The 23001-nt window shown below is 35.6% G+C and overlaps 1 protein-coding gene across 1 annotated transcript; it reads right to left on the bottom strand.

Moving 5' to 3' along the window:
- Positions 1 to 15863: 15863 nt before the first annotated feature.
- On the bottom strand, positions 15864 to 21478 carry LOC120330958 (uncharacterized). Its single transcript, XM_039397952.2, has 3 exons — positions 20534 to 21478; positions 19756 to 19894; positions 15864 to 16701 (listed from the first exon to the last, which is right to left on the bottom strand). The coding sequence occupies exons 1-2, from the start codon at positions 21435 to 21437 to the stop codon at positions 19776 to 19778; spliced, it is 1023 nt and encodes a 340-aa protein (XP_039253886.2). The 5' UTR covers positions 21438 to 21478; the 3' UTR covers positions 15864 to 16701; positions 19756 to 19775.
- Positions 21479 to 23001: the final 1523 nt, after the last annotated feature.

Genomic DNA, 23001 nt, shown 5'->3' with positions numbered 1-23001 from the left:
AACAAGGCCACGGTGATTGATTTCAACGCCATTATAATATTATTTTTGTCGCACAAAACAGTAGACACAACATGAGCAATTGAACAACATCTGTTAAAATCCTGACAAGTGTTTTCAAGATAATCTTTCAACTCGAAAGGCTCGAGTACACATGGTCCCAAAGAGTGTCATTCTACTAAACGAAAATCCCCCGAAGTAAGGAGAACCAATGGCGAATACAATATTCCAATTGAACTGGAACGAAAAAAATAATGATGAAGGTGTTTTCCTGAAGTGTTTGTCTTGCACGTTTATTCTTTTTGTTCCTATAACTAATTTTGTACACGCATCAAACGTTTGTACGAGTATTATAACAAACCGTTCCTAAAAATTCAATCAGCTGAACCAATCTTTTTATATCAATGAGGAATCGGTACTTACCGGTGCCCGTAAAAATTTAAATTCGGGAACCACGGTCGATCAACTTTACATCCGCAGTAGCAGGATTATTCATACTGATTCAGTAACGAGTTTTAATCGAGTTAACGGCTTCAAATTGCCAGCAAAATATCGAACATTTTCTTATTTTTAAGTTTCACCCAGAAAAAGTACCTGAAAATGAATAATCCTAATATATTCAAGATAGCTGCAATGTAATCAAACAGAGAAACTTGGGCCGATTAAACAACGGATATTATTTGGTAGGTACCTAGACTAACCAAATCTTGAGTGTGGATCGTCTTATCACACTTCAGTGGCGAACACACTTAATTAACTTTGGCCGAAGTTCGCTCGATGGCTTATGCAGGGGTGCACGACTCAAATGAAGTTATGTGTCAAAGTTATCAAAATATTCATGTCGTGTGCCACGCCACGTTCGAGTTGGCATTGTGAATGAATGCAGAATTATATTGCCGAAATGTCCGGTACAAGATGGGCATAACTTGAAAACCATTATGAAGAATTGTTGATATTTTTGCTTGTGACTCGGCGAATATAAATTGCAATTTTAATAATGTAATTGTGCAAAAACTGGTGCAAACAGACAGACTGGTGACTAGAATTCGATCACTCTTGGCTTATATTAAAATTGGGACGCATAATTTTAAAATACCTATCGAAACCGGTTGGATGCCAATGATGGCATGCGTGTTGTCCTATCAACGACTAATCCTCAATTTCTTTTGTCTCAAGGCACACAACAGCATCTTTCGGACATACGACTAAAATATTTTAGGGGTCCGTGACAAAAAAAGTTCAAAAACCACTGCACTAAACAAATACTTTTGATTACTTTAGAATCACTGGTCAAATACTTTACCGCCTTTACAATAATTTCCCCCGTAATATGTTGTATCAAAATAAAAAACTTTATTCCTTCCCTGCATTTGGAAATGAAATTTTGACCTATATTTTGCCTAATTTTAATGTGATAAACTCCAACAGGTGAAATAACTAAAGCAATTTCACACCTGTTAACTTTTTGTTTGCGGAAGATGTGGTCTGATCATTATCTTCAGACCGTTGCCTTCGAGAGCGACATCACACCTGGTCTGGGCAATTTCGTATCCCATATCGTTCCTACACCGACCGAAAATGTTCACTTTATTCAAAGCCGATTATGCGCAATTGATGAAGTGTGCTCCAATGGGTCGATTTGTGGTCGTCTAAGCGCGTAGAAAAATTGAAATATAGATAAATATGAATAAAAATGTCGTGACGGAAGAGGCCCAAGCAGCCGTAATCAAACCCTTCGGTCGTTCTGACGTCGAATTACAGTTTGTAAATAAAGTTTTCCACATAAATTTGTTGAAAGCAAAATTCAAAATTTGGGACGTCCTGTAATTCTCATAACGGTAAACAAAAATATCTATAATCTCTTTCGTAAAATACAATCCAGATTAAAAATTTATCAAACATGCGATTGTACGAGATTATTGAAATTAAATCTCATTTAATTTGATCGACATACGTCATCAATTTGGAATTGCAAAAAGTTATTCTATCGAACGTAAATAATTCTGCGAATTTCAATAATACACCATATTTGTGAGAAAGCAGCCGATTTTGTTCGTTTCTCTGAAGTTCAAATACTTTGATTAAATAGAAAAACGTTTTATTTTACCGAACATATTGAATTGTCACGTTTGCTGTTTCGTGGTGGAGTTGGAATTTCGAAAATAAAATCGATGTGTGTAGTGTATTTGATGCTTCATGTAAAAATGTCGATGAAAGCATGCAATAAATGGTCAATCTCATTTTTGTAAGCTTCGGTATATCTGTGTCGGCATCAGAAAAATTATGTTGATATATCTCTAGTGTAAACTACACATTTGGCCTCTTAGATTACTTCAAGAACTCTTTTTTGAGGTGTAATGTGAATCTGATTGTCGTATCAGGTATTTTATGTATCTATTGTGTTATTTTTATTTTGCTCTTGTTTATTTGTTTGTGTTATTTTTATATGGACCGCAGCGGCCTGGAGTAATAAACGAAATGAATTGAATACATGGCACCACACTCTGGCCATTTTCAATAGTTAGTTCCGTAAACAAATTTATGCTTCACTCTTGAACTAAGCTGGTGTATAGAATTAATTAGTAACTGAATTAAAAAAAACTCGTTTTATGGTATTCAAATAAATACGTCTTCAAATTGCTCAATCTTCGGACATCGACTTGTCAATCTTAGCAAAACGAATTTTATGTCAGGACAAAATTGTTTATTGCTTGTAATCAGATATAATCATATTCTATTAGTTCCGGATCTCAATATCATGGGAACGAATTAAACTAGTAGATTCCCAGAACGTCTGATTTATGGAAAAGATTGATGAGACGAAAAGATTATTATCAATCAAATATTTTGACATTATATTTAATTAGGTATATGCCGTATTTGAAATATTACAATTTTTAGCGCAGAATAGTTTTTGTTTAGGGGCTTATCGTCTGAAATAGTCCGTGAACAATATACCTCCGATAATGTAATGATTGAGTAAAGATGATTCAAATTCATTGTTTAGGCAAAATCGAAACGTTATTGTTTTGTTGGTCTCAAGATGAAATTAGTGAAAAGGCCGTTTTTGCCTTGAGTCACAAGTTATGCAGGCGCGGTCGACAAGAGGATTCAAATATTAGATATAAAATTGAATAACAAATGATTCGAAGTAGTCTATGCAAAATTATCAAATTACGAATAACGCATATCTTAAAATCGTTCCTAGATGGATAGAGAAATTCAAACAGTGTGATATACATATATATTTGCATCAATTCTGAAATTAAAATATATTCGATTTTGGTCAAATACAGCTCTGATAAGAGTATTCGAACTGCAGCGATCGATTGCTATTTTGTCCATTCGCTGTGCTTTCCTAGAAATGGTATTTTCTGATATTGATTACGGAAGAAACCTCTATCATCGATCGTTTCATAACCCGTGAAATACAAACCAAATATGTTTTCAACTTGAATTTTTTTTGTTTTTAACACATTTTATTGAAACGATATAATTATACATGGGATAAGATGGGCTCACTCAACCTTGGTTAGGCATCGGCAGGCAGGCTTGTGGATTGATTAGGAGCTTATATTGGTTTTGACTACCATTGCTTCAAACAGGGCCCTATACTAGAAACGGGCCATTTTCACTTATAGTGTTTGGTAACCTATACTGTTACTTTTGATAACTTTAATATAAGTTGGATATATATATATACTAATTATGATGATGAAATTGTTATACTCCAATGAACTACAGATATGCGGAAATATTATTCCATTTGTTGCACAAATGTAAAACGTTGCCAACATTCGTTATTTCAGGCTTAAAATAGTCCTATACTATGACCAACACTCTGATAGGACCTGTACTTTTCCCAACTCCAATACTAATAAGGTAGAGGGAGATTTAGTATTAGTCTTTGTTATCAATCAGAAAGTAATATTTGGTTTCACTTAAGACGCCAATCGTGGAATTTTGAGGAAAATATATATTTCGCCATTTACACTAATATGAGGTAACTTCAAATGGGAAGTACTTTCGGCGTGTTAGATGTGATTTTTCTAATTTTTATTACTTCGCCGTCCAACAGTTAACCAATGGCGAACATTTAAAAAAAAGGTTACATTTGAATTACCGTAACGGTTGATCCGCCATTAAAATCAAAACGTCGAAAACAGATTCGTTGCAATAAAATAGACTTGCTTGTCAATAAAATACAAATATCACCACGTGCACCAGACGAGTATCGACAAAACGAGCCTTCAACTCGAGGTTTAAATCGTCAGTTCCATACAGAGATGGTAATAAATCAATTGGATTCAGGAACGACCCGACGATTAAACGCCGTTAAATCTGCTTTGAAGGGAACGTTCGCCGGGATGGTCGTTCGTCGGCGACACAAAGGCGAGCTTATTAGTGTTTTATATATCACGCCCATACGTGAGTTAATTAGCGATTGAAATTCTGTTATGAGGTCGTAATGCAGAATTTACGATTCATTTAACAATTAGAAAAGCCGTTACATCGCATTAAAAATTGAATGAGAACCTGCCTATCCATATTGTGCATGACTAATAGGAAACATCGCAATATTTTAACTAATTAACAAAAATTAATGAAGCGTAAAACGCCAAATGTTCAAATACAATATGTTGAAGGAAATAATGAATACGACAATTCATAGCCACGTTTAAAAATTACAATAGAACAAAGTGCTACATTTGTAGACCACGGGGCCAATGCGCGATATACACTTGTTCCAAAATTGGAAACCTTCTGATATTTTTTATGTAATTCTGACACGACACATCCACCCGATATGGAGATATGGGTACTGGAATTTTACTACTTTTTTCCAGAATTGTATCTTTTATTGTAAAATTTCAACTGGGCTACATGAATGAATGTTTTCAACTAAACGCTCAAATGACACGTTCTAAATATTATTATTTTTTTATTATACACATATTTTTTCATTAACAAATATTGTGCGACGAAGAATGATTTATATCCTTTTTTAAACGACGCTCATGCACGCCACTTGCTCCCAAGTCGGCCGCTGATATCTAACGATAACTAAAAAGCTACTTTTATTTGAGGGACCGGTTCGCATTGCTTGTCAAATTTATTACACTCTGAGTGAGTGAGGTCGGAGACATGAGATTTGAATCGAGATGTGTAAACTGCGATGTCAAGTCTCACGATTTAACCGCCTCGTGTGGTTTGAGATCAAGTTAAAAGGCGGGCGGCTTTTGATGATGAATATTCAAACAGGACATTTAGATATAATGCGTATCGTTGTCCACGCCACGCACTTCGACGGCGAATAGGGTAATCGGAATTGAAGTAAACAGATCAGAAAATTAGTGCTGGAGTAACAATAACATGATAAAACATAATCTTCCTCACTCTTGAACTACCCACGATTTTTATATCTTCATAACGACTGAATATGGCAAAAATATATTTTTAATCTCAACTCCGCCACAATCTATGGCAAATTTATCTACACTTGTTATTTACGGAGAAACGAGAGCGTCTGTTATGATCTCATCACGTCAACTTTTCCCGCCAAATTTTCCCTTTTCGGTCATTTTGTCCTGGTCGATTAAAACAAACAGCACCGCGACATATGTTTGATCGCGTCTAGACCATATTTTGCGGGATTTTACTTTTGTGATAATTTTATTATTTATTATATTATGTATCTTCAAAACTTTTACTAATATTCATGTGTAATTCCCCTTCATTTTTAATACAGTTTTTGGGGCGGAGGTGTGCAATATTGAGGTGAAGGTATATCTGCTAATATCACTTACACAATGCAATGGTGAGCAGTGGTATAATATTCAGGCAATAAATGTTTATATATATAATATTTTATGCTATCAATAAGAATTCAAGTTTACCGAGTGATTTTGACAACATTATATCATTGTATCACGCATCAAAATTACATCAAGTAGTCGATGGATCGAAATGTTTATACACGAAACACCTGACCACCTTCGTGATAAATGCCTGAGTGAACGAAAAAAGTATGTCTTTGAAAAGAAATTGTGTAACTGTGGTATTGTAGATACTTAACGATTTTTTCGCGAAGTATATATTCCAACTTCAACAGGAAATGTGAGTCTGGAATGACGGCATCATCGACCCCCGCTTGGAGTCTGGATGATGTTTTGGGGTCAAGAGTATGTCAAGAATATAACACAGTAAACCCAACTCACACGATGAAATATGAGCAGAATAAAGAAAAGTAATAGGAAATGTAAACATTGGAAACTCTGCTTTGCTAATCTTGTGAAATTCAATTAATATCCTGTGCGCTTGTATCCCTTTCCGCAAAAAATCCCAAACAAAAATGAGCTCTGACATTGTCTCATTTTTAAATTCGATAGTGGAAAATAAAGATTGATATTTTGTATATGCACAATGCACAGAAAAACTTGATGACTATTCACGTCAGTTGAACTTATATGATTAAAACTTGGCCATGTAGGATTCCAAAGTCTAGAACTTATTTGAACAAGTTCAGGTCGTCAGTCCAGCTCCACACCCACCAAAAATTGCCCATTGTGTAATCAATCGTGTGTAGACTATACCAAATCGAAAGATATCGCTGTTTCGACCATTTTGGTATTTCAGAACTGCCTACGGAAGCGTGCTTTGTTAGTGTACGCTCGCCGACTCGATTCATTATGGAAATATAATATGGACTTTAGACATGAGTCATTCCAAAATTGTATTATTTGCTAACCAAGCGGCAATACATTTCTGCAAATCAGCATTACAAGTCCTTTACAGCCTTTGGCTCAAGCATGAACAATTATGTAACCATTTATGACTGATACTCGTATGTTTAAAATGAGATTTCCTCGACTACGAAAGGAGTATTTTTTATCCAAAATCTGTTTTGCAACTCGACAAAATGTTGACAAAGCTAAGCATTACGCTCGCCTCGAGTTATTTGGCGCCATCTTAATAAAACATACATTTTTCTTAATAATTTAGCGCCATTTCTCCACATTCAGCATTTTCTGACGTCGTGTTTTTTACGGTTCAACTCCCACCTCCCTTTCTTAATCAGTTATCCACAAGTTTTGGAAATACCAAACCGCGCCTGCCACTTGTCCACTCCCACTTGAGAACGTCAAAAACAACAATTTCTTTTATCAATTGGCCGAGACGATAGAACTCCACAAAAATCAAGGTAAATTTTGACCTTGTAGATTTAAGGATTCTTTGTCAGGCGTTTGGATATTTTGCTGTTTTACATGAACCGTGCTAACTTAAAATTGGTTGACTGCTGATCTCAGGAAGTTTTTGCCGCCATGGTTTGCAGTATTTGCCTGACTTCTATTTTGTTGGTCTATGTTGCGAAACTGTAACGCAAATTGAAAAGGAGGGCATTTTGTCGCCGCTATAGTCATGATCTTATGAAAAAAAAAGAATGAAAAATTATGAAATCAGTTTTCATTAGGAAGCATCGGATTATTATTCCTGGATAAATAAATTCATAAAAGCGCAATAATAATACAGTATGAGCATTACACCTGAAAAGCTTTGAATTTTTCGATATAGTTCAAGAACAATACTTAAATTGTATAATCAGAAATTACCAGATCTGTCACGAATACTAGTATACACGATTGTATATTTTTAAATCTTAATCAAGTGTCAATCCAGCCGCATCAAATCGAATCTCCAATGACGTCAAACGATACCCATGACCCCCTCCCTAGTCAATTATCATGAACACGACTTTTATAGCAATACAGTCAATATTTTGCTTTTTGTTGCAAAATTGTCAAAGATTGGATGTGGTGTTCCCTGATATATTTTGAAACGATAATAACAAAACATCATATTGTTAATCCACTAAAACTGGGGTACGACATACACAAATCTTAATATCAAACAGGGACCGTACAATTAAATAAGCAAATATCGCGCCTATTTTTTTTTATCAAGAGCTTTTAATTTCACAAAGATACCATTTCAAATTGAAGTCAATTTATAAGGATTGCATTATTCAATAAAAATGGAGAATATTTTGTACCACAGGCGACAACTGGGGACTTTAATTCTGACAAAATACAATATCTGATCTATACTATTAGTTTCTTAATATTACTACTCCATTAAAACCCACAATCGTACCCATAAAAGTCGCATCAATTTGATTTTAGCTTCTAAACAGCGATTTATGACCCTGTCTGAATAGGAATATTATGTTCTTAGAATCGAAAGTAAACAATAACCACTTTACTATACGACATGGTTGATAGCAAAGCCAACATTAAAAACATTCGTTCAAAGCTCTGCCTGGGTGGTCGCCAACTGGTCTGATGATTTATTGCTCGATTCCTATAGTTGTTTCATAAATGGGCAAAAAATCAAAATCTTAACAAAAATCAATGAATCTATGCTTTGACGGTGGGTTTAGTTAACATGTAACACAAGCAACATTCTCACTATACGAGAATATCAGATGATAGAAAAGGTCAACAATTGTTCCATTTATTATCTGAAGTGATTTCAAATAAATCAATATATACATTCCCAATTCTCATCTATAGAAAGTGAAATGAAGTTAGTTTTAAATTCAAAACAAACGCTAATCACTAAATGAACAAATCAATGAAATAGGTTGAATGAAATTATTGGCGTAAAATGTTAATTTCAATGAAAACTTGGCACACATAAATATTTGACTCCAATGTAGATATATTTAGACAAGCACTTAGTAGCATAAATATAAAGTGATCCATATAGACACCGACCATCTCATACAAAATCAACTTATAACTTGCTTCATCAAGCTTTAATTTTGATCAGGATTAGCAGTTTAAGGTTTGAATAAAAAACAAGCAAACTAACTTTATAACCTTCATTTTTCTAATTGGATCAGTTATTTTTTTACAAAAAAATAGTTACAAGTCATTAGACATATCTAATAATTATAGATGACTGTTTTAATTTTTGTGATTCATTAAGAAATCCATATGTATAATTTTCCTGGTTTTGGGGTTTCTTTGGGGTCGAATATGTCAAGACAAAATATGTTTTCAATATCCTAGGTTATATATTCAAGATGACTGTATTTTCAATTTGCCATTGCGCATTGAAAACGTGACATACATAATGCTTCAAAATGTAAAGATCGATCGAATTGGAGAAATCGATTATTATTTGCGAGGCAAAATTTTAGATATTAAATATAATATTAAATAATATTATTCGGATTATTCCTAAAAATTCAGGAAAGAAACGACTTCTTTCACTGGCAGTATCAATAGTAAAATATCATTGCAGATGCTTCAGCGTAATACATATCGTTGCCTCGTGCGAATGAACTTCGTATTAGCCGAAACAATATTCGGAAAAGAACTTATTTATCCATGACAAATATTTTCAATCCATATATGTGCAAGTTTTCAATAGTAATGGATTCAATTTAAGTTAGTAATGGGAGTAGCAGCCGTGTAAAAATGTTATATTATCTGTACCGATATTTTATACACAATATGTTAGAGGTTGAGAATATAATACGGTGTTGCAATAGATATTTTCCATCAATATATGTGATTCGAAACGAATACTTCGACATGGGCTAAACCCTAAAGTATTATTGAACGAATGTGCATGACAATATGCGGTGTTATGCACAAGTCACTTGACCGCGAATCGAATCGAAGCTGTCTCGATTCAACTCCGAAATGAATAAATACGAGTGGCATGACAATACTTCTATCTGGCGTTAAACCAATGCCATTCCTAAAGCCAAACCTAGATTCGATCATGTATTGGCTGCATTAAAGTCGAATCAAAACGTTTACGTTTATTTATTGGTGTGACAAGCTAGTAAATTTTCAATTGTTTTCCATAGATTATCAAAATACGTGGTCAATTGCATAGAAAACATGAATCACATCGAGTCTCCGGAGAAGGTGACTAGAGTCGAGTCTCCTCAGTCTTCTCTCATGAAAATCATTTCACCCGAATGACATGATGACCTAGAAAACTGGTCTTTATTTGCACGTGGTCAAAGTACTTTATTACTGTAGCACAACCACGCGGTGTTCAGTTGTTGTTTTTATTTTGTCAAAATAAACAGATTTGTCAATTATTCAGCGAATTGCAAATTAATAATTGAAGTAAAGCATTTCCGTGTATATATAAATTATGTTTATTTTGACACGTGGATTTAAGTCCCTGCAGAGTACTACGCGTAGTTGATACGTGGAAATAATAATCCGATCAAGGCAATTGTATTTTGGCACTTGCTTGTTTAGAAAGGGGAAAGTGGACTAAGCGGATAATATCTTGATCCCCAAATCAATGATGGTGCCGCCTAGTCTCGAAATTATTTACGGCAATGTCGTTCTCTTTCGCAAATTCACGTCCTTGGCAAAATAGCGTTTCTATTTTGAAGGTCACAATTCTAAACTATTTGTTCAATTATAAACGGCCAAGTGTGGTGCATTTATAAATAACACGATATTACGCATACCTAGAAAAGTTGTGCTAATAGTCCCCTACTATTGACATTTCTTTTTATTGTGCAATAATAGAGTTATTACGCCAATAGCCCGGCGTTGAAAGTGATACTTTCGCCCACAGTATCGTATTAAATATTCCATGTTTAGGGCATATAAAAACATGTTCTTTTCACTATATAATATCATCAAAGTCTTTGTGGAAGCGGTTATGATGAACAGAAGCAAATAACTTATTTACAAAATGGACACATAGTTTTTTGCAACATTAGTTTTCACATATGCAATTACATGACATTTTAAGCGCCCAAGATTGGTATAATTTGAAACTTTAGTTTTCATGATTCGAATTGCCTTCCCATTTGTATATAACAATGTAGCTTAAGTTTTCATTTATTATACAACATTTACTAAAGCGCCATCAGAATTAACCGCTTGTGCACGCCTCATTGTTGGCCATTTGATGTGCGAGCAAGTAGATTTTGACTGCTTGGAACTGTTCAACTAGAAAAGCAATCAAAGCTCCTTATTTTCGAATCGGTATCGCTCGTCATGAGAGTCAGTCATGTCAAGCAGACGACAAAAATACTATTCACGGGGTCAAGTGAAGCGTGCTAGAGCCGAATATCGAGTGGTATCGTCTCAAAACAAAAACAAACAATGAGAAAGAATATTATGTTAGTCAATTTATTGCCAAGAAAGCCAAACATCTTTGTCGGGGCGAGTCAACATTGAGAGTTATTATAGCAATTATTCAAGACGTTACACACTTACACTGAATTAATAGTTTAAGCCAGCGAGATACCTGGAAATTGCTTTAAAGTTGCCATAAACTTCGAGGGGCCGGTTTCATAAGTCGACCTATCAAATTTCGGCTGTTTTTGGAAAACCTATGCCCTTAACTTTGGCGTTTTACATACTGTGCAGCGACATAACAACTAGAATTTTTTATCAAACTGCTGCACACATTTTAAAACACTTCACAGTTATTGGGAAAATCATTATAAAAACGAACGGAAGGGATCAACATAAGTAAGATATCGTACAAAATAGTCTATTGGAAAGAAAGATATTACGTATATTGCCCAATAACCTAATTGGTGATACTTGCTTATTTCGGGTTCACAGATAAATGGTCCAACTGGGGGCTACGGGCTCACGATAAAGAATAATAAAAATACTGATTGGCTGAGTAATTTTAACATGTATTTAAATGACAGTTAGTATATCACTCCATCCAATTTCTAATTAGGGCCATAAAACGTAACTGATTTGTATTTTTCTGAAATAAGCCACAACAAAATATTTTAGGGCTTGGCATTTTGACCCGTTCCGATGCAAAAATGTACTTCGGCCATAAGAAGGTAAATATCTGGAAAACAATAAATCATGACCTAGGCTGATTTCCTGATTGAATTTATAAAGTAGAAGCAATAGCAAGTCAAAAGTGCATATTGCGGCGAATTAACACAATGGTGAAGAGAAAGATTGATGTATATGTCAGAATAGCTCCCGTTCATGAACCTAATGCTTACATATAAACAGGTTTTGAGTAGTTAAATTACAAATAGATTAGAATAAATATTATAAGTGGATAAATATTATGAACACCACACCTTACAATCACCACATTTGGATGGAGTGGACGGTCGATCTATTTACACGTAGATGCAGATGAATTGCACTATTTTTAACAGCGTATATCCGGTGTTAGAAAATTGAATATAGTAATTGAGTATAGTTGACCGTGGATTCATTTTTGGGCATTTCTCCTAATTTATCGACCGTCGTTCGTAACGTGATACTTATCACCTGTTCACGTTGCCTCTCGCCCTCCACGAATCTTTTGTGCAAATGTGTCCTACTTCCCTCTTTAGTAAACAGGTAATCTGAAGAGCAAACTATTGAAATATAAGGTCATCTTGTACAACTAAAAGCATGTTCCACAATCAGGTGTTTCTTTATTTGTGAGAACAAAAGATACCACGAATCACAACTTGAAATTAGGTCAAGAAACACAAATTTGAAGACAATTGTCTTTTGCCACAAAGATGGTTCAAGTTAGGTGGGTTATGAACTAACTTCGTGTATTATAAGTTACCGTTAAATAAAAATGACATTTTATCATCCAATTTTGTTTGGAGTTGAGCATTTTCAGTGTTAAATAAAGTAACTGTAGTAAGCATTAATGACTTATACTCAATTGCTGGGTATGCTGTACAGACCAGTAATATGCAAATGCCTAAATGGATTAAACTATTCTATCCTTGTGCGGGTAAACTCATTACATCATTCTTTTTGAACCTTGATGCCTAAAGATAATTTTACAAACTATACAAATGGCTGAAGTAAACCTAGGTAGGTCAAAAACTATTTCCAGGAAACGAGAATTACTAGGATGTTTGTCACAATAGTATATAGTTCCACTAGCTGGATTAAATGTATCTCCCAGGTTGATTGGGTAGTTTTGTACATAGCTACTGTATTCGATACCGTGAATTTGCGATAAGTTAGGGAGTAAAAAGTAACGTTGTCATACTCGATAGACTGCTGGACGAAAATAGATGGGTTTATCATACCAACAAGCATATCCAATTTATGTCAACACTTCAATCTGTCAACTAGAAGCAAATTATGGATAACAAATGACATTTGCAATGTAGTTCATAATATGTTATGTTGAATGTTTAAACAAAGCGCTAAATCAAATTGAGATTTGAAGAGGCGTTATTGGCATCAAACTTTCCACTTAACGGCACGCGTTATCCATGTAACTACAATTTGATGATGATATGCCCTGATAAAAATATATTTATCGTTATTTAAATATATCATAATCTCATATAATATAGTATTAAAACTGAAAAAAAAAGTACTAATTGGCATTCTATTTCATGATATTAGCTTTGCTGGATTGATTGAAATGACATACCGTATAGCGTATACACAACATTGTGTGAGAATACTACCACCGAGTGGCTTTTCCAAAATACTTGGCATTGGAAAAGGTTTTTGTTAATCCAAGTGGACAATTCCTCACACAATTTGGACCACAAAGATTTCTCCAGTCACTCCAAACTTAAATGACATCTCACCTACAGACGAACGGTTCAGAGTTTCAAAGGTGCAAAAATAGCGTAAACTTGCAATAATCTTTGGGATAGGGAGGGTTGGATCAATTCCTACTCGTGATTTTTATGCACCCGTTAAAAACTTGTTTTTTTTCTCTCCAACAGAATTCATATTCGCAGGCATTCCGTGAAGCAGCCTTCAAAGTTCGACGCCAATCGAATCGGTATCAAGCACACCATGACTCACTGAAGAACAAATAACATACGCAATTTCTATTTTGGGACCAGTGATTGTTTAGACATAATAACACTTACTAACGATATTGGAGTGTGTGTTGCGACATTGACTTGGAAAGAAAATGATTATGAATCCCGCCCACACGGGTCCTCGAGTGAAGACTCCACTTTTAAAAGTGTCGCTTTTGACGTCTGTGGCTCAACAACTCTCGGGACATGTCTAAACCTGTCCTGAATAGTATATCAAAAAAACAGGTTTGACAAGATTTCAACAGTATGTCTTCATGTACTGAGTGCTTTTTAGGAAAGTGACAATATCTGTTTGTTGCGAAGACACATAGGCACACAAGGGAAACAAAGTGGAATCAATTTTTCGGGCATCTCGGACAACTTTCAGTAAGTGCAGGCAATGTAGCCCAGATAAGTTACCTTTTAAAACTTACATTTTCGTACATGATACAGCACTCATTTTGAAATAATTTCCTAAAGCTGCAGAAAACAGTATGAACTCAATTTTTTTTTTTATACATATATATATCCCAATGTATAACTCTGAATGTCTTTCTGTACATAAACTAAAAGATTAAGATTAATGGCCTGACCAAACCCTGGGACACTTCAGAACATACTTCAATACGGTGGTCGGGGGAGTATTTGCTTGATATTGATCAAAATTTCTAGAAATGATTGACGCATCCGTGAATTTACTTTTCAATTTACCATACATGATAGGTACTTCAATTTAGAACAAATTGGTATTGTACAAAAAGCGTAACTAATGATTTCGAGGCCAATGCAACCCAGAACAAATCAATTTCTATTTATTCACACAAATTTCGCCATTTTTCTTAAGATAATCATGATATTAATTGATTCTAAATATTGTTTTATTTTACCTAAATATTTTTACGATGAGCATAGACATAACGGAATTTTAATGTATTGCGCTATTGTATACATTTGAATCCAATGCAAAGTCATAACCACTGAATATGCAACTGAATTATGCATAAAAAACAGAGTGCACAATCTGTAGAATTGAGTGCAAAGTAACACGTCATAAGTAAATGAATAACATCGCACCTTGCCAGGTACTGTTGAATCCAGCACCCAATGTCATATTGCACGGATGCTACTGATCATGGTGTGTAATATCAGTCCAATTTTGAATTTTTTTTTCTTGTGAATAACCGTGTTCCCCGGGGAAATAAGACCTAGCCTAAAAATAAAACGATGTCTGAATTTTCAAGATGATTTTACTATAAGCCCTCCCCCCTAAAATAAGACCTAGTTGATAGCGCAAATTTTATATTTGACCTAGTCCATAGCAAGAAATCTCTTCTACACGTTTAAACGATTAATCTAAAACGTTTGAGAGATGAAAAGGTTCAATTACCTGAGGTAACGTGAGAACCACGCCACGGATCATATTTTGTATATTTGAAAATTCGTAATTCTCAACTTTGTAATTTTGTTTTTGATAATACAAATAAAAGACACCCCTCAAAATAAACCCTAGTGTTATTTTTCGAAAGAAAACTGAAACAGTAACCTGCCTTATTTTCGGGGAAACACGGCATGAGTTTACCATAGTTGCGATAATTTGCAACTCACACTTATCGTGCAAGCGATACCGAGTAAAATATACAGCAGCTTTTTGAATCGCGCTCTTGAGATACGATGGTGTAATTTTACCCAAGCATTCAAGTGAAACGAAAACACAACATGCGCTACGAGAGACTCTGACGTCACTTAATTTTCCCGCCAATTGAGTTTAAATTTAGCTCGAGAGACGGGCGAGATAGAACATGCCCAGACTTGTCGCCAAGCGGTACGCTATTACAGCGGCAAAGACTGTATCGTATTATTAAAATCACGGCGATCACATCCACAAGTTCTAAACAAGAACGGCAATAGTGTCGTTGTTCAAGTACAGGCCCCTACTCACCGTTGTTGTTTTGAACCTCGCCTCAGTCCTTGTGTACAAACTATTACTATACGATTGCTAACATATTGGATTTTCCTGTCGAAATAACAACTTTTCTCGGAATTCAGAAAGACATAGAGGTTACAATATTCAATGAGCACGATATTTAATACGCACAGCATAAAAAGAAAATATATCATAGAAAGTAGCATTTGTAAAAATAGTAATGCTGTAATAATTTTTTTTCAGACAAATATTTGAAAGATTTAAAAAGTAATATTATCAGTCATCAGTGGTAACCTTCATTTTTGAATTTTAATTATTAATTTATGAAAGAGTATTTCTTAGGAAATAGAAGAACATATATATCTTACTTTACAAACTTATTCTGAATTTTATTTATCTTGTAAGTAAATAGTTCTACTGTAAAATTACAGAGTGAAGCTTTTGATCCTTTGAGAAACGAAAGACAAAAAATCCATTAAAAATTTATAATGGTCGATATGATTAGCATACATATTAATGAGAAAGATTTAAATTTCAAAAAAAACAGTTATGATTGGTTGAGACAGTTGGCGGGAAAATTCAAATTTTGAAAAAAAACACATTAGCTGGCAGGATCAATAACACAAAAAATACGACGGGCAGCGTGTAATCAGCTTATTGGCAGTTGCTCTCTTTATTTCTTCGGCAGCATGGAATCTGGCTTGAAATTACTTCATAAGTTTATGATATGTTCATTCACATTTAAACGTCTCTATTTGAAATAAGAATATGTATTTCAATATCGCAGCAGCTTGAAAACAAAATGGCGATTTCCGCCAATTTTGCACGGTGAAACAGGTCGCTGATCGGACCGTGTCTGTTGAACGTCGAAAAAGTACACAACACAGTGCTGGTCTTTGAACGTGATCTTTGGTGAATCGAAGTCAGTCTCCGGTTTCCAAGAATTGGCATTTTACTCACAGCGAATAGGTATCTAAAAGAAATAAAATATCTGATAAGATATGGTAATCATATAAGGTATCGTGTGTTATCCAACACAGATTATTCAACTGAATTGGCACCCACAAGGAAAATATTCTGCGCAGCTGTGGGCAATCAACCTCTAGCTGTGGGCAATCAATCTCGAAAATATAGCTATAATAGTGTGGGCAGAATAAACTTAAGTGTGTACATAAAATAAACTCTTATGGATATTCCGGGTTCCCCTTTCCCTCGATATAAACGTGGATCAAATACAAATTAGTCAATCAAAATATATGATGACTTAAGTGAACACAACTTGGGAAGATATAAAATTAACAAGTTCGACAAAGTGAGACCGATAAAACGGTTTTTAGAACAGCTGTGGCTCACGACGGTTACAAGTGAAACGAAGTACTTTGTTTGTTGGAAGACGAAAATCGAAAGCTCGATTTCACGGACCATGTGTTGATCATTAAAGATATCACATTTCGGCTTGAATTCCCGCGTTGATTCGAGCGATGCCTTTAGCGTGGCAGCCGTGGCGTGCCTACGGCGTGGCTAAGTCGATTCCCGATGGAGCGCAATAAACTCGGACACAAAATGATGTAAACAGCTGCAAATTTATGGAACTTGAAAAAAAAAACATTGTGGAAGCCATAAACGAGAAGGAATGAGGTCATTCGTATCGGAATACTACGAGTTGTTTGTTTTCTCTTGAAGGACCAGAAGCCGTTGATCGAATGGTTGAATATGTCAATAAATCGTAACCAATTAACTTTCAAGTTTTGTGCAATTAAATTCCCTAATCGTTTCAATATCCAACGAAGGAAAAGTCATCCATCATTTCACTGACCTCGAAGTTGGTAATAAACAAGTAGAGAAATCCGAAACTCAAATAAATACGGGTCATTAACTATTGACTCTTGTTGACAAGTGAATAGCCTTGATGTGAAATAGAATTGCCGCATTTAGCAGTGTTATAATTTTAGTTGTGTAGGTGCTGATATAGCGATTTGAAACGAGTTGAGTCACGTGATACACGTCATCAACTGTCATTTAAATGAGTCACGGGTTAGGTTGGCAGTAGCAAAACTCGTTGTGGTCGATGAGCAAAGCAAACTCATTCATTGTGGGTCTATTGGTCGTTTTACGGCCATTCTATTCAACGATCCCCGTCACCTGCTTCGTGTTTGTCTAATTTTTCAACGAACGGTTATCAACCGTCCCGAAGAATCACAATGCGTAAGCACAATAAAGCTCTAACGTACGTCCAGGTCGAGTACCGTTCTATTTGTCTTACGATTTTAAATCCCAACGTCGGTTTGAGACTAACGTACGTTTCTCGATATTCACAGCGCAATGAATGATTTTCCGGATGTAAGGTGCCGGCAACGGTGAAGAACAAAAGACGCCTCGGTGCCAAAACCCGAAATACATCTGTTTTCCCCACGTTTCCCAACATATCAGATGACGGGGTAACAAAGACTTTAAATACCAGGAAATCATGAGAAAATTCGGTTGATATATCAAAATCAGAATTTTACATATTTTTGCTTCGTTTTAAATAGAATATCATAATAATTTGAAAATTTTATCATTTACGGTATAAAATTCAAGTTATCGCGATATACTGGGTATATTAGAGGCAGCGTAGACCATTTTTATTGTGCTATATTAAATTTCACAACGTGTTTTACGAAACAATACCACAATCAAAACATTATAGTACGCACGTGGAATTCAACTGACTACAAATACAAATTACGGGTGGCGCCTACAAGTCCTTTTAAAATACAAAGCTTGTCTTTATCACAGTTGAGAATCTGTTTCAATTTTGATTTTGTCCTTAATATTTGTGATGTATTCGAATTGTCATATAACAACGAATTCAACTAGCTGATGAATTTTAAATTTATTTCCTACAAATTCCTTTGGAGAAAGATAGGATTGATGTCAACATTTTTTCGATGATGGCGGTTGGCGCATACCATCTGCCATTTAAAGCCTATTTCTACGCGCGGACCTAAATGGCTATCACGATATAGCCTCTGTAATTGATTTAGCATTGTAATGTATGGGTCAGATTAATCCCAATTTAGTCCACCCAATTGAACCATTCGTATATGAGAGAATCGAAAAATGTTTTAAAACAGCAAGTGGGCAGAAATACTTAACGGATTATGTTTTAGTAACGAATGAAATCGAGTCTCCGTAGTTGTCGAATCCCGTAATTAAATTTCAGTGACATATGGCCAACGATTGCCATATGTGCAATTGAACAGTCCTAATGAATAAATCGATATGTTTTCGCTTTGGTGACGCGAAATGTGTAAAAACGGCACTCCAATACTGCGCACGTACCATAATCCAACAAAATGGAGAGAAAAAGTAGTCTATACATTAACGCTCTTTGTTACTATGCGAAAGTACCTTTGGGTAATTTTAAATGGGTACATTATTGGCGGTACGGATTTTGCAGAGAATAATCAGAAGAAAACACCTGGGCTGAATTTTGGTCAAACTGCTAAATTTATACCTTAAAAAGTTCGCCAAAAAATAAGATAAAATTTTCGTCGGAAATTTTCACACCTGTCTGCTGCAATTAAAGCTTATGTTTGCGCAAGGCTGCTTATTAAGGCTGCGATAAGTGCGTCAATAGCATTCACCATAAAACCCGTGCCTGGTTTTTAACAACCGAAATCCTGCAATTAAACGATGCGTATTTGCCACGGGTGATATCCCACAGCAAAGTTTCACTTCATTTGTATATTATTGGCTATTCTAAGCAGAAAATTGACATTGTGTATATTGCTAAGTCACAAATTATTTAAACTCATGACGGTACACGCTTGTCCCCCGAAGACGTATTTCTGTGAAAAATACCCCGATCAATATCCTAAAAGATCACGAATTCGAAACACGCACACGGAAATGGTATCCTGACGCCGGCGCTGTAAACAGACAAACTCTTCGCCCGTTTCCTAATTGATGTTTGGTGATAGAGAAACAGTTTATACTAGGAAACTTGAATTACTTGACCAAAATATCTTTAAATTCAACTTACCACAATAAGAATTAAAGTCCTTATTTGCTAGGATGAGTCAATCTCGGCGTCTTTGCAGATGAAGTTTCGTCTTCAGATAAATTAAGGCGTTTTCTTGCTTTCAAGGCCGGAGATCTTGGCTTACGCATGGTTACCATTTCTGAATACAAAAGAAAGATTGGTTAGAACAAATCAATAAGTTAGTACCCATATTTTCGATTTTTCACAAGTATCCAGATTATAAAGCACTTCATATCTATGATGGACAACATGTCACTTCAACTGCCGAAGCTTTCAATTTTCAGTTCAATATATAACAGCGCTTAATACAAAGTGTTCTGTACTTGTCAAAAGAGGTTTGCGGACATAGGCCCATTTCATTGTTTTTGGACTGAAGGCACTCTTAACCTGAAACATAACGACTCCAATCGGCAATTTCAACTCCCTATTGGAGTGTTTCAATAGTGCTGTTGCGACCATCCCGTCGCCAGTCAAGGGTTTGAGTGGACACGTATTAACTAGCGATAATGACAGTTCTTCTGTTCCCTTCCCACATAAATTGTTAATGGTAATTGTCATCTACGTAACTGACTGTCATTCATACGATATATTTAAAACTCAAATGACAAAATGGAACTAGCTCACCGCTTTCATATAAATAAAATTAAATATTTATAAGCCGTCTGTTGAAAGAACTTCCTACTTTCCCACATCAATTTTTCACGAAGGTAAAATTTGAAATTTTGAACATTATTAATAATTTCAAAAGCGATATGATAATACAGTTTTATATAATCACCTGTAAGTTTGAGCTGCTTGAGTGGTGTTGGTGCAGCAGGAACACGCATTTCGGAAGACGGTGTTGACATAATTTCAGGTGTGGAAGTTGAGATACTGGAATTATTACTATTGGTGACATCTGACGTAAACCTGGGCGCAAAAACCGATGAGCCTTGTTGAAGACTTGAGGAAAAATCGAGAGCTCTGACTCCTCTTTCTTGGTTCCCACGTTGGCTAAGAGGCGACCTTGCAGTGAAACGCACATTGGCAGGCGTGGATTTTGCTGGTGAAAATACTTTGACAGTGAAAGCATTTTCGGTCGAAGCATGCAGAGGCAAGGGTCGTAAAATTGGGAGTGGAAGTCTGATTTTCTCCGAGTCGAATGAAAGTGGTGAGTCGACCGGATCTTTTGACGAAAGAGTCCGGAGCGGGCTCGGTTCAAGTCGGGACGTAGATGAGGGCCTTATGATATTTTTTTGGCGGATTTCACTTGATGGTGAGCGAAGATAGCCATTGAGACTACGTCTAACCGAGCGAGATCTTGAAGTTGATGAATCTGGACTACAATTCGACAAATCAACAGGCATCAATAATTTTTTGCCCTTGTATCGGCGGGAATAAAATTCGGGTGCCTCTCCGGATTTCATTTGCTTCCAATAGTACCGTCGTCTTGGCTCTGGAGTTTTGTCAGCATCAGAAATGTTTTCTTGTTGTTCGTGTTTGGCTGGCTTTTCGTTGTGAATATCAAAATTCAGATTAGAATATCCTCTTCTTCGCTCGCTTACCAAAACCTCATTCAACATTTGCGACACGACGGATGCTTCGCTCGCGCCAAAAAGGTTTCTAGATACCGGGCTGGCGAGCTTCGCCTGAGGTTTTTGTCGCAGCAGAGCAAGAGGTAAAATAGGCGACTGGGAAGTCATATTGATATTAGTTGGCAGTAATAATAGTATACGTATAATAACTGCAAATGACATGTATACAAATAACGTTAGGATTTCGTCCAGATATTATAATATATATAACCAAGTTTATGCGCATTAGGAAGAGACCGCTGAAATTACTAACCTGGCAATCTACTTATTAAATTCTATATTAAATTTATATACGTCTTGGTACAACCTGAATGTAACACTAACGGAATTACGTACCTGAAAATTTTGAAATCAAAGATTACATGAACCCCACCCAAAATGACATCGGTGTCACAGACGTCCACTATCGCTACCAACGGAATACTGATCTGTGTCTCTTTGTTTACGACAATTTTCTGCTGAGCTAAAATTAAGCCCGATAACAGACTCAAGTCCAAACTTGCCTAAATGAGTAGTCTCTTTTTTCAGCGTCTTATTCTTTTTACGTACCTCAACGAAATGCGCCCAGAGGCTTTCGCCGCGACACAGTCACTACGAGTGCCGACCAATATCTGTTTGCTTGTTTCAACGTTTGCTCTCATTTTTATTGCTCCCTCTCTCTCTCTCTTTATGACTTCACGAAAAGGGCGGAGACAATCTTTTTTCTCATAGTACAATTCTCTCCTTTCGGGACGACTTTTCTTACTACGATTCGAAAATCAAAAATGTAATGATTAAGAATACGATCTTGTATAATATTATGGCGCAATGTTATTACCAAATTATTTGGTACGGCCAAATCCTCAATAACCGAGAGTAATTTCATCGAATTCAGAAACAAACTAATTAAATCAAAGCTTTATATACGTGCTCGTATTATTAAAGGTATTCACCATATAACTCGAGATACTTTTCTGTGAGTTTTGACATACAACTTTTACTTCTATTTCCAAACAATCAGGCTGGGCTAAGTAATACGCAAATTGATATGATTGCAAGTGACGTTCCCCTAATATATGCCACAACACTGGCTTTTTTTCTTTTTTCCATACATTACATATATCACGCAGCGTCAAGATTATCGTTGCTATTGTAAGCGTGATAGTAACTATTCGTGAACTGGTCCACGAAATAGTAACAGAAGGCGCGCGTGTGGAATATTTCAAACAATTGTCATGAATCGATCTACCGTGAGTTCACTCACCGTGCTAACATGTGTTGAGTTAGCACGTTAAAATACAATTTTTCTGATGTTACCGCAACATAATTAACTCCATGTGCCGTGTAAATTGCACTTCATCGGCACATTTGTTAGCATTGAATTTTTTGCTGCGAAATAGGGTTATTAGCGAAATACATACTTTCTTGAGCATTATTACACAGTTCAATTAGCAGCGTAATTTTTTTATAATTGTATATTAGACGCTATGATAGACTTTGTTTTGTGGGCTATATGATTCAGCTTTCACTTACCGATCCCCATTCAAGCGTTTCCGCCAACATAAATTCGAATAAAATAATGCGTTCCCAATTATGAAGCTCTATTAACAAATGTGTTTTCTACTGTAGCATTAAATTGGCCATGCTCGTTGGCTTGTGAGCAAAAAAATTATTGCAAATACTCGACTAAAGT

The sequence above is a fragment of the Styela clava genome, chromosome 6 (assembly GCF_964204865.1).
Source record: "Styela clava chromosome 6, kaStyClav1.hap1.2, whole genome shotgun sequence".
Taxonomy (NCBI): domain Eukaryota; kingdom Metazoa; phylum Chordata; class Ascidiacea; order Stolidobranchia; family Styelidae; genus Styela; species Styela clava.
This window is presented reverse-complemented; position numbering and strand designations above follow the sequence as displayed.